The 13,075-nt window shown below is 34.8% G+C and overlaps 2 protein-coding genes across 3 annotated transcripts; both read left to right on the forward strand.

The window, feature by feature from the left end:
• The first annotated feature begins 1,579 nt into the window (after positions 1-1,579).
• LOC147406901 (auxin-responsive protein IAA9-like) lies at positions 1,580-6,573 on the forward strand. Of its 2 annotated transcripts, none has more exons than XM_086435244.1 (6): positions 1,580-1,807; positions 2,749-3,497; positions 3,970-4,196; positions 4,332-4,473; positions 5,525-5,586; positions 6,147-6,573. In XM_086435244.1, the coding sequence occupies exons 2-6, from the start codon at positions 2,782-2,784 to the stop codon at positions 6,185-6,187; spliced, it is 1,188 nt and encodes a 395-aa protein (XP_086291370.1). In that variant the 5' UTR covers positions 1,580-1,807; positions 2,749-2,781; the 3' UTR covers positions 6,188-6,573. The 2 variants fall into 2 exon arrangements, with proteins under 2 accessions (XP_086291370.1, XP_086291371.1); XM_086435245.1 differs by having other exon boundaries at positions 6,150-6,573.
• A 5,494-nt stretch (positions 6,574-12,067) lies between these two features.
• LOC147406902 (uncharacterized) lies at positions 12,068-12,574 on the forward strand. Its single transcript, XM_086432573.1, has one exon. It carries the CDS (start codon positions 12,068-12,070, stop codon positions 12,572-12,574), a length of 507 nt encoding a protein of 168 aa, XP_086288699.1.
• Positions 12,575-13,075: the final 501 nt, after the last annotated feature.

The raw sequence follows: 13,075 nt of genomic DNA on the forward strand, positions 1-13,075 counted from the left end.
TCAAAATAAAGTACGATGCTAGAAAGAGTTGCAACTGCATAACATGACTAAATCAACCCAAAAATTGAATAGCCACCGAGTAAAATTAGTTATACATTTAAGACCACTCCTTATGTAAATTACAAGAATCAAGAGGAATGTGTTTTCATTGTCATCAAAACATTACAAACTTTTATTACCAAAAATATTAGATAACATGGGTGAGTAGTTACAACTGAATTTACCATCCCATTAAAAAGCCTACTCTATATATAATGATGCATTTCCCACTTAAATCCAAGACAATGGCCACACATAATTCTCTTACTATTATTTTTTTCTCATTCTTTTACAATTTTCATCAGGTGTTAACTTGATCGTCGGAGGCTATCGGTTGACATCACATCAATGTCTTTTTAAGTCAAGATCGATAAAGAAAGCGATCTAGAAAATGAAGATTTATCAGAGAAAACAATTGGAAACTTAAAAGATAACTAGAGAAGAAAACCAGAGAGAAACATAAATTTCAGTACAAAATTTCGATGAGTTGAAAATTTGAAAAAATCTCCCTACACTTCTCAGAATTTTCTCTTTTCTTATATTTTAGATGCAATTAAAGAAGGAAAATTGATTCTCTAACCCTACCCATTTCCCACTACCATCTTTCCATGCAATTAAACATACCCTAAAACTTAAATTAGATCATCTTTTTTTAATTTTGAAAGATTTTTATTATTATAATGATTTGAAATATATTTTTTTTCTCAATATTTGATTCTTGATAATTCCCACTTTTTTGAGATTTTGATCTTGATTTCACTTATTTCAGATTTTTAACTGAAAGCAACAATAATCAAAATTGTAAAAAAACATATTAATTTTAATTTTAATTATCTTAAGCACAATTAGAACTCACCCCTAAAAATAAGTTCATGACCTTTTAATTACCTTCTAAAAGAAACTCTTGTTGGGTGGGGTGGTTGAATGCATGTATTTGGTATTTTAAGCTAAACACACCATTTTGTTTTCTTCCAAATATCTCGTGGCCCTCTCTTTTCTGGAAATAATTCATCCGACCTGTCAAATCACGATTAATCACGAAAATAAAAGCTAATTATCTTATCTGAAACTATCTCTGACAAATAAATAAAAAATGACAGAAATATCATAGGCTAGGATGCATTTGTCATTCTTTAAAACATTAAGGGCATCTTTCACATTTGACTTCATCGCCAACAGATTTACGCTTAAAATAAGCTAAATTTTGCTGTTCAAGAAAACATCAAACATGAAGTTTCTTTTACTTCATTATTTGAGATACTCTTTCCTAACCATGTGGGACCTTAACGTTGTACAGATGGCGCTAATAGAATGCATAGAACTTCAATCTTTAAATCACATAGAACAACAAAATTTTCCGTTAAGAACCTGTAACAAAAACCATCTTTCCAAAAAAAAAAAATTCCCCTGAAAAATCTAAAAAACCTTTATCCATAGATCGACGATTACGATTTATCTTGCCTAAAGAATCTCAGCCGTTCGATCGAGTATTCAGGTTGAGCGATGGGTTATAAAAGGTAGTTGTCCGAATTCCAGGCACAATTTAGAGAAAGAGAGAGAGAGAGAGAGAAAGAGAGAAAGAGAAAGTGTCTTTGGCTTTTATTTTGTTCTTAGAGTTTTACAGTAACCTTTTGTGGCTTTCTACTAAATGGAGGGGCCTTAGCTCTGCCTTTTCTTCAACTCGGTCTGGATTTCTCATGCGTTGTCTGTGATTCGAAAGCTTAATCGATTTTAATCTCTTTGAAACTTTTCCACGAAATCACTTCAGGTAAGTCACAGGTGTTCTATCTTCATTTGTATTTTCTTTTTTAGCTATATTTTCAGAGTTTTTGTTGTTGTTAAAAATCGAACAATATACTGTTATAGTGATACTTTGTTAGATTTGTTCTTGTTCTAATCTCTCTACTTTTTTTGTGTTTTCTTGTTGATTTTAGTTTAATCTCACTGTTAATGGCTTTAATTTTGTATTTTCGGCATTTTTCTGATTTTTATATTAAATTTTTTGATGTTTACTTGAGCTCGGTATTCAAAGGTGTCACCTGTGATGCTTAATCTCTTAATTTATAGAGTTTAAATCGCCGAAAGTTTTCAAAGATTTGAACTTCTGTGTTCTAGACCATTTATAAGGAATTTTTTCAGATAAAATTATTGGAGTTTTTGATCTTTTGTGTTATAGTTGTTTTTTCAGCTTGAATAGGTGTAGATTTTCCTCATTTTGGTGGTTTATGTAGGCGATTGGTAGAACCCTGGATCGTTTCTAATCTATTTTCACGTTTGTTTATATTAGTCGGAACTTTGTTGTTAGGGTTCATCTGTGAATGTTTCAAGTATACATCTTTTACTCACTTATAAAGAAGGATTCGTCTTATTTTATTTATGTTCTTTCCAATTCATTTATCTTTTATTCACTTAAAAAGTTAATTGTTTAAAGCGTTTGATCTTTAATCTCTGCAGAATTTTAGTATTAGGGTTTTGCTTTTTGGCACTGTTAAGATTCCTCAGAAGTACTGTTTTAACAACTCTGGATTCTTTGAAACTTTTAATTTTATTTTAGGCCTGCATGATTCTTAGGTTTTTCTTTTTTGGAAATTTTCCCCTCTCAATAAGCAAATACTGGAGTGGGGAGAGGGATTGGAGAACTAGAAGTTTGAAATTTGGAGTTAATTCAGGGTTTGTTCTGAGAACTTTAATGATTTTGTTTGTAAGCAGATTTAGAGGGAAATTCAGAATTTCTGAAACCTAATGACTCCACCTCTGCTTGGTGCTTCGGAGGAGGGCAAGAGTAATGTATCATTGGTGGCATCTTCACCCTCTTTGGACAGTGTCTGTCAGAATAGCTCAAGAATGAAAGAACGTAACTATATGGGGTTATCTGACTGTTCTTCGGTGGACAGCTCTGCAATCTCGAGCTTGTCCGGGGAAAATAAGAGCAGTCTGAATTTGAAGGCGACGGAGCTGAGGCTTGGGCTTCCTGGATCTCAATCTCCTGAAAGAGATACAGAGCTTGGCCTTCCGACCCCTGGGAAACTCGATGAAAAACCCCTGTTTCCACTTATTCCTTCAAAGGATAACATCTTCTCGACATCACAGAAGATTGTAACATCTGGCAATAAGAGAGGGTTTTCCGATGCCATGGACGAGTTCTCAGAGGTGAAAAGCACTGTGTTTAATGAAGGGAATTGGATGTTTCCTGCATCGGGTTCTGACGTTGAAACTGCGCAATCGGTGGCACAAGGAAAATTTGCTGTTAACTCAGGGGTAAACATGGCGATGTCTTCTAGGCCTTCTCTTAACTTGGGAGTAAAATCTGTGTCTGTGAAAGAGCATAGTGGTCTTGAGCCGGCTCTTCTGAAAGAGATTGTTCCTTCAAAGGGATTACAGGAGAGGCCTCGTGGTGCTAATGAAGCTAGCCATAACCAGATGGATCCTAATAACAGTAGCAACCCACCTGCTGCCAAGTAAGTGAGATTATGTCGAAGTGTAGTTTTATGAAATTGATATGAGTTCGACTAGCCTTACTAACTTGCTAAGATTTCAACTCTTACTAAGGGTCGTTGACCTCATCACCTTGTGGCATTCAAAAACATGATCCTATCCCGGGGTGGGGGTTGTAGAGGACAAGATTCTATGAACTTTGAAAAAAAAAACGATTATTTTTCACCTTTGAAATTTTATTTTAAGTTTGGGAGTTCCATGGAAGTTTGGTAGCAGCAGTCCATTTTCAAAACCTTGGATGAAGTTCAAAAAAGTAAAATAAAATGAATTCCATGAAATCTAGAGGTCTGTGGTGTTGGATTGTCAATCTGGTAATCCATTTGAGCAAAATGACCCTTAATAAGACTAAAAATCTTTCTAAGTTAGTAGCGGAAGTGTTTTTCAATTGATATAGGGTAACCATTTGCACACTCGGTGACATTCCTTTTATGACAGGGCACAAGTTGTGGGTTGGCCACCAATCAGATCATTCAGGAAAAACACATTGGCCACCACTTCAAAGAACAACGATGAAGTGGATGGGAAACCAGGTCTGGGTGCTTTGTTTGTCAAGGTCAGCATGGATGGTGCTCCTTATCTACGTAAGGTGGACCTTAGAACTTATTCTGCCTATCAAGACCTCTCTTCTGCACTGGAGAAGATGTTCAGCTGTTTTACCATAGGTGAGCTATTCTATAGTCTAATTTAGTTGGGAATTTGAGGCCAACACAGTCCTTGTGTAGGTTTATACCAAGTTTCTAAGCCACATTTAAACGCCTTTGTTTGCATGGATTAGTCCTGTTTTGATTTGATTTCAGGTCAATGTGGACCCCATGGAGTCCCTGGAAGGGAAACTCTGAGTGAGAGCAAACTGAGAGATCTGCTGCATGGATCAGAATATGTCCTTACCTATGAGGATAAGGACGGTGATTGGATGCTTGTGGGAGATGTCCCTTGGGAGTAAGCTATGATCAACTTGACCTATTTCTTTCTTTCTTTCATTTTTTACTTTTGACCTTACCTTATTTGTAGGATTAAATCCCAATGTTAAGTATATTTAGGAGACCGTTTTATTCATCCATGAGGATGATACCACAAGTATACAGTGGTTGTTTATGCTTTAGAGCTATTAATTTGAATTGGGAGATACTCAGAAGATGCATATCTAAGGTTTCCATGTTATAGGCTAAATACAGGACCCTCCTTAGCAAGAGGTCTGAAGACTTCATTTGCCAAGTAAATGATATATGCATGATGGAACTTGGTGAGCTATCTCGGTGGGCAATTTGTTTATCATATGGAATGTCAGCCTAAAATCACCGAACTCTGTTAGTGAAATCCTTATTTTGGTATCCTAAAGTGGCTAGTATCATCCTCATCAGCAAAGCTTTATCCTAAAAGTCGGAGGTCTATTTGAGCAAATCCTATTCCTTCATTCAATCCTATCTAAAGCCACTTATTTAGTTAATCCTGTGACTTTGACATCTTTTTATTTTCTTGGTGTAGAACAACCTAGATTTTTTTGATTCTAACGTTGAACCCGTGATCATTGACTTGACTTGTGTTCCGCATTACTTCTTACTCTTTTAGACCCTTTAACTTGCACGTTCCCTCTAACTTAGCTCTTATCGGTTTTTGTTGCTCATGACGGAACCATTTGAATCAAGTTTGCACATGTTTATTTTCTATGGGAGCTACTTCTATATAGTTCAAATGAGACAACCAACATGAGGCGTCTTTTGAAAGGAAATCAGCATGTTCCGTAATTACCACGGATGAAATCCATTAAACTTGGGCAGCACTGTGAAGTGTGAACCACACCCACCAATCCAAATGAGTATACGTCACCCATGAAGTACTTAAGTATCTGTAATTGTATATTTTGTTAGACCACCTCTCATTTCCTGGTATTGAAGTAAATGAAATTTAATGTATCCTGTAGGTGCCCAAATAATATCTTGAATAAACTGTGTTGTGTTTACTCATCAACTCTGCTTTGAATCTGTGACAGGATGTTTATCAGTTCTTGCAAGAGGTTGAGGATCATGAAGAGCTCTGATGCCATTGGCCTAGGTTTGCTTATTTCCTGTTTATTCTACCACCCCCTCTTCTCTATTAACTGATGATAGTTGGTTCAAACATTTGGACCAGTATTAGTGAACGAGTCCTTGGGTCATATTATTGGTGAAGGAATAATTACAAAAGGGAGATATCATCTATCCGTTCAACTTTTGAATGCTATACATCATACATGTGGCACATATGAGCAGGAGTCACCATTTTTAGTGGCTCCTGCAGGATATATCCTTGGCAAAAAATTTATCTAATCAGGTAACATGGTACATGGTGAACTATAATACCTAATTGGATTGTCTAGGTTCAGTACTTCAAAAATCTCTTTGGTGAGTCCCAACCTCCCAACATTTGCTAGATGTCCGGCCTGTCTGTTTAAAGACCTACACACATGTGTTTGCGCATGTGTTACTTGTTAGCCGTTCCTTAACATCTGGGGATTTAAAGCACCAATTGAGACACCAACACCAAGAAAATGAAATGAAAGCCTTTTAAACAAAACAAAAGAAAGTAAGAGAATAAAGAACCTAAGTTAGAAATATTCATGCTTTTGTTTGCAGCAGCTCCAAGGGCCATGGAGAAATCCAAGAACCGGAACTAGTGTCTGACATGGTAAATGCTTTCTGGCCAGCAGTTAGAATGGTTGGAAAGCGGATGGAGACTCAATATTATAACACAAAGGGAAAATTGAATGTGCTGGGTCAGATGGCAGATCATGGGTTAGACGTTCTTTATATTTTTTTTTTATCTTTTTTTTTTTTAATTTTTTTTAAATGTTTTGATTGACTAGAAATTCATGTTCGCTATTTGTTGAGACTCTGTTATGACTACGATACTTTTAAGAACACTGTATGTGAGAGTACCATCCATGTAAGTTATTTAATTAGTCTTTGTCGAGTACCTGATTCTCTACAGGAGTGTTGGCCTGTAACGTGCTTTGAGTTGCTTGATAAGTGTTTTTTGGTCTCCGTGACCTGTTTGAAGTTATGCTTTATCTTCTCTATAGTATCAACTTTTTTGGATGTCTGCCGATTATTGTAGCTAATTTCTGTTTCTATAAAAGTTCTAAGCTAGAGAAACTATTAATATTTCGAAGGAAATTGCCTCCTATTCTCTATGGTAGACTTGAATGGTTTGCTTACGGTGACTTTTAACCAATTTTTTATATATCAAATATCTTTACTGTAGATGAATGTTCTTATTGTTAGATTCTGCGTATGCTATGTACAACAAATCTCTCCTAACCACAGTCTTCTCCAAGAAACTAACAGAAATGACCTGAATGCCCTCATCTTCGACCTCTAGCCAAAAACTCTTTTATATTTCTCCGCAGAACTGGTCATCTGGAACCACTAGGTGAAGAACCAACCTCAAGATGAGTTTTGGAAAAGTTGAAATATGTGGGAATATTTAAGAGAAAAATCAAGGTTTTTGGGGTTAAGTAAGGGGTTGAAACCAATACATTTGTCTGCTTGTTTTCTGAGAAGATTGATTCAGTTCGTAAACAAGAGGGCACTGTTCAAATCAAACATTAATTTTTTTATTTTAATAAAATAAAATAAAATAAATACTCGGCCAATATGTTGACTTAGGCAGCATTAAAAAAAATATAAACAGTTTCTCCAACATCTATTGAAGGTTTTTTTTTTTTTTTGGGAGGGCTTGTACTTGTTTTTACAAATGTAGAGGACATGCATAAATATTGAGTGTGTAGACAACAGTCTCACTAGTACTAGTCTGTTGGCAGTCATTTTTGAAGAGTCCAACCTCATTTAAGAGTCTCAAACATATGGCGACTCGCTATTAATAAGAGTGCTGATTTTGTAACTCAACCTTATAGCGTAACTAGTCTGGATCGTATGAATCTACCTAGTGAATTGGTAAGCATGGTAAGTAAGGATGTTCGTGGGCAAATCTATGAAAGGATGTAACCTTCTTTTTTCTGGTTAGGGGTCTAACCCCCCTTCCCTCTCTCCCCACCCCCACCCCTCCTTTTAATTTAAAAATAATAATAACCACAACTGGTAGCATTACTTAAAAACTCATTGACATGGCTCAGGATACACAACTGCACATATTTTATGGGGATGTGCAGTGTATCTCAAGGGAATTCCGGCAAGGTACATGTCATTTGAGTTACAGGTTGAGTTACGAAATCATTGCACTATTAATGAAGGATTTAACGGGCTGGCTCACGTTTAAGTGTAATAAATAAACTTTGGAAATTTGAATGAGAGGGGTATTTTGGCAATAAAAAAAAACATTCAAGGGTATTTTTGGTACATAATCTAATTTTTATAGTGTATTTATTGCACTTTAACGTGAGCCCTTAGAGCACACTTAATGGATCTTATCAAAGAAATTGGGTTGAATTTGTAATCAGAAAAAAGAGAATTACTATGGGCACCCCAACTTTTAATTATTACAAATCAATAGCTGAAATTATTTATCATCCCCTGAATAAGTGTTAAAACACACCATTCAACCATCATAAAAGTTTGATTCAAGTTATTACCCCAATATTAAAAAGAATGATAACATATTCAAATAACTTTCAGTAATTGTTTACCATATGGATTAGGGTCATAAAAAATCCTAAATCTTATAAATAGAATCAACACACATCTTGGGGTGGCGTTAGCAAAAGTTGATGTGATAATAGAAGCTCTCTTTCAAATGGTTAGAAACATTTATTATATATATATATATACCGAAGCTAGAGTGAGAAGCGCGCCTCTTGATGGTTCCAAAGGAAGCTTCAAGTGTAAGTGTAGTTGTAGTTGTCTACCGGACCGCCTATTCCTGACAGGAAATAGAGTCAAGGTCTGACTTCAAAGGTTTAGTATCCGTTATCTCTCCCCCCCCCCCTTCCCTTCTCTTAGTGAGGGCTTGCTCAGTTCTGCCTCTTCTCGGGGGTTGTTAGGGGGAGTTGCAAAATCCAATTGTATGACCTGAGGCTGCCCAAGCCTGGTTCAAAGAGGAGCATTATTACCCGGCTAGGCAGCTTGGCTTCGATCAGGGAGTTCCAACCATTATGCGTATATAAATCTAGTTGCTTTTTTGCGGAGACCTCGACGATGTGCACGAATTCCAGAGCACCTTTTTTTTGTGGTATACCGCTTTATATATATATATATATATATGGGTCGGATTATTTTGACAAAATTTTGTCTTATATGATTAAAATTTTTTAGACTTGGCTGATTTTTTGTAAGGATGATCTTTATAGTCAGTAGATCATCCTCACCAAGAATCAGCTAATTCTAAAAATTCTAACCCCATGAAAAGTGATTACAAACTAACAGTTCTAAGTTGACGATTCACGATTCTTCAACTTATAAGTTAGTATATATATAATTTGAACCGGTGTTTTAAACGGAATCCCTCACTCTTGTACGCTAAATCCTCTTACTAATTCTCTATTAATAATATCTCCCTTTCATTTCCTATTCTCTCCAGCCATAGTACACTAAAGATAATAATAAACATAAATAATGATGTCTTCTCCAAACAAATGTTGAGGGATGGATTTGATAAAACTTTAACACTCTTCAAATTTTATATTTAAATTTAGGAAAATGCTGAACTAACATGGAAATTGACATTGCTTCATACATTGCTGACATGGATGGGTCTATAGAATGCTTTTCATCGAGTTACATGAGTGAGAAGCATCTATGGTTCTGTGCACACAAATGGATGCCAATTTCAATGTTACTCCATCGTGAATCTTAATTTTATTATTATTATTATTATTTGTAATATTTAATTTTTTTTTGTTCAAATAGGATGAAAGCCACTACAACCCAAAATCTCATTTCCATGTAAAATAACACATTTTGTAATTTTAAAATTCAATTCATATTAAAAAAAATGTAAAAATGTTTCTAAGTAAATGATATCTTTTGTGGAAAAACAAAATTAAGCATAGTTTCAGCTCTCATCATCTTTGAAAAAGAAAAAAAATATCTCAAAATTGCCCAACAATGAAATAGACGTGTCATAATAAAATTACATAGAGCATTTGAAGAATATCACAATTTCATTAAATCAATATCTCGACATTTGCTCAGATAAGACAATTATTTATGTTTATTATTATCTTTGATGGTATGGTTGATGACAGAGTTGAAAATAAAGGAGAGAGAGGGAGGAAGGGATATTATTATAAGAGACTCATCAATTTAACCTTGATCATCCGAGAAGACCGCCACTACTACCATTTTGTGAGAGACAAACCCTATAACAATTAGTTTATCTTTTGGGAGTGAATGGGAGAAGATATGATCTAGAAAATGGATGACAGAAAAAGCTCAAGAATTGTGTTTAAAATCCAACAGTTAATGCCCTAGTTCGCACAGTTCTCTTCCACAAAAGAGCATGGGAGAGCCAGACTCTTCATATAAATTTCATGCTAAATGAGTTATTGATGGAACCCATCACATGTTTGGTGAATAAAGTGTTCATGAAATTGTTGATCACGGGATATGGTGTCAATCATCTAGAAAAATAATTGGTTCAAACATGATTTATAAAACTCAAATAAATAGTTTAGCTTAATTTATTACATTTTCATTTAATGTGATTTATGGATTTTTTTGTAATTTTAAAAAATAAACCACGAAGTTATGCTTCAACAATCCTCACCCTGTCTCTTGTTTGGTGGGATGATTTTAGAATCCTTTCATGTGACAATGTTAACTTTTGGCTAATGAATGTATGACATAAATCCCTCCGGTTGACATTTATATGGAAATTTCTCGACAATAAAAGTAATATATATCTTCTTTTTTTTCACATAACCTAAGTTCTAGATAAGTTACACAAATTCACCAGGAATAATGATATACCATATCTAAATCATGCATGTGTCATCTCGATATTCTACTAAAAATATCTCAAATTAACATTGGCGTGCCTCGTATACTCGGATAGCATACTTACAAATGGACTATATTCTGATTTCTTACTCAACATTGTATTCATCTTTGTAAGCAAATTAGGCTATCGAAGTATCGGATCATCGCTGAAACTTATTATGGATGAGGGTAATAATGGTATTCAGGACAAGCAACCTCCTAAACTTTTTTTTTTTTTTTTCCATCATTAATTTTCCTGGAAGCAAGAGCAAGAGTTTTGTTGGCATTGTATTATATGGTATTTGCAAATAGTTAACCTCTTTTAGGTTTTCTTACATTTACAAAAATGTTAGTGCGATGATTGACAGACATAAAATTTGTATTCATCATTAACAAAAGGAGTTATTGTTTGCTCACACACCAACACAGTTTTAACATGTCGTGCTGATTGACATAAGCAATAATAACATAATTTTTCTCACCCGCTGCACATCTGTAGTTTAGAAATCTTTATTTTTAGATTTCAAATCTTAAAAAGGTATTGTGGGATCCATGGATTATCACATTGGCAATAAAACACCACAATCATCTAGATTTCATGACAAACCTCATAATAGAAAAAAAAAAACAATTTTTTTTTTAGCTTGAACAATTAAGTTGAAAATAAACGGCTATCGAGCACAAAAATTTAAAATTAAAATACAATTATGAAAAATAAGTATTTTTTTTCCCCATAGAATTCATCATCTACAATACTTTTGTATTCGATCATATTTTTGAATGTGATGAGATGACTTTAACGAAAAATTTTGATTTTTTCACTATAGGGAGGAGAGGAAAATTCTCTTATTATTGCTTATGTCAATCAACACCACATGTCAAAATGGTGTTGGTCTATTAACAAACAACCACTCATTAAAAGAAGTAGAATGACATTAATTTTAAGGATATTTATGAAAAAAACATGGATTTAGAAGTTACTAATGTTATACATTCCCCCAATTAGCCGCATTGTACTTTTAGCACTCTTCGGCCCCCAATAATTATCAATAATGTTTCTTTTCTTCCTTTTAAGAGTAGTGATAAATCAACGCTGCAAAACATAGCAGTTGATTCGGCAAAAGCACGTAACCATAGATCTTTTTTACTTTACTCTTCCGGGATACACAAGAAAAAGATGGACGGTTCTGTGTCCTTGCCACGTCAGTCAGTGACTTATAATGTTTTAATTTAAGTTTACATTTTTTTTCATGATTAGGAGTAACCCCATTTCATTCCCTAGTTTTAGTCTTTGTAATGGTCTAGTATGGTCGATTGGTTGGGTTGTTAGAACCGCAGGTTATTTGCGTAATTGCAATGGAAGTGTTACAAATGACAAACCAACAAACCCTAAACTATAGTCCTAAATAAACAATGCACCAGGTGAGGTGTCCAGCAAACTCAGCCCAGCTGTGTTAACTCAGTTACCTGTTCTCCACCCTAAATCTCTATTCTTTTCCACAGAAATCTCAACAATTCCAACAACATAGATAGAACCATTAATCTCTCAATCATAAATTCCTAACTCAATCTGTCTGCAAACCCTTAAGAGACAAATCCACCCAAAAAAAAAAAAAAATCAAATGGCGTTGATGAGGGTCCCTCTTTTCCCCCCTAAAATCTTCCCAAAACCCATCAAATCTAGGAACAATTTCATCCCATCAATAACAATAACCCCTTTAAAGAGTAGAGGAAAAACCCATCTCTCCTGCACCAACAACCTTAGTGATGCAGAACTTGCAGTAGATTTAACAGCAGAGATGGAAAAGATGAACAGCCTCGCAGTGCAGAGAAAGGAAGCTATGAAGAAGAGCGTAGAGGTTTTATTTAAGGAGTTGTGTAAGTATGTTGGTCTGAGAGAAGAGGAGGTGAAGCAGAGGTGGAGAAAGATGGGTGAAGAAGAGAAGATGGTTTGGGCTAAAGGTTTTGTTTCTGAATGGGGTGAGGCCTTTCATCCCTTATCTTCAAGGTCTGTTAAAGAAATGGTGGAAGAACACTTGGTTCAAGAAGAGAACCCATCTCCCATTTCTTCTCCTTCTCTCATGTTTCCTAGTTTGAAGAGCATAATTAGGTTCTCTCAAGACAAATAAAGATAGAGAGAGTATAGGGTTTCACTGGTAGCCTCTCAAGGCCAATAAAGATGAGAGAGAGTATAGGGTTCACTGGTAGCTACTTTGGTGGTGTTCATGTAATTGTTTTGGTTTTTTTTTTATCCAATTAGCTTTTCTCTAATATTATTAAAGATTTCTTGTTTAGAAATGAAAGTATTTATGGAAATATAGTGATGACATTTTCAATTAAAAGGAACTTCAATTTTAAGGGTAGGAAGCCAAGGAAAAAAAAAAAGTGTGTGAATTGAAATAGTGATATTGACCATGAAACAAAATTGATTTAAAATGCAAAATCAGTAAATCAACAAAAGTAGGACTTTAATCAGATTTGATGAATGAAAGAGAGTGATTTGTTAAACAGTCCAAAAGTTGGAGTTGGTGGTAGAATTAGTAGTAATGAGTCCATTAGAAATAGTTTGATTAGAAAGTTTTTGAATTTATATTATGTTTTGGCTATGGTGTTTAATTCCATTATTCAAT

Source organism: Akebia trifoliata, chromosome 3, assembly GCF_017979445.1.
Source record: "Akebia trifoliata isolate Shusen 1 chromosome 3, ASM1797944v1, whole genome shotgun sequence".
NCBI lineage: Eukaryota > Viridiplantae > Streptophyta > Magnoliopsida > Ranunculales > Lardizabalaceae > Akebia > Akebia trifoliata.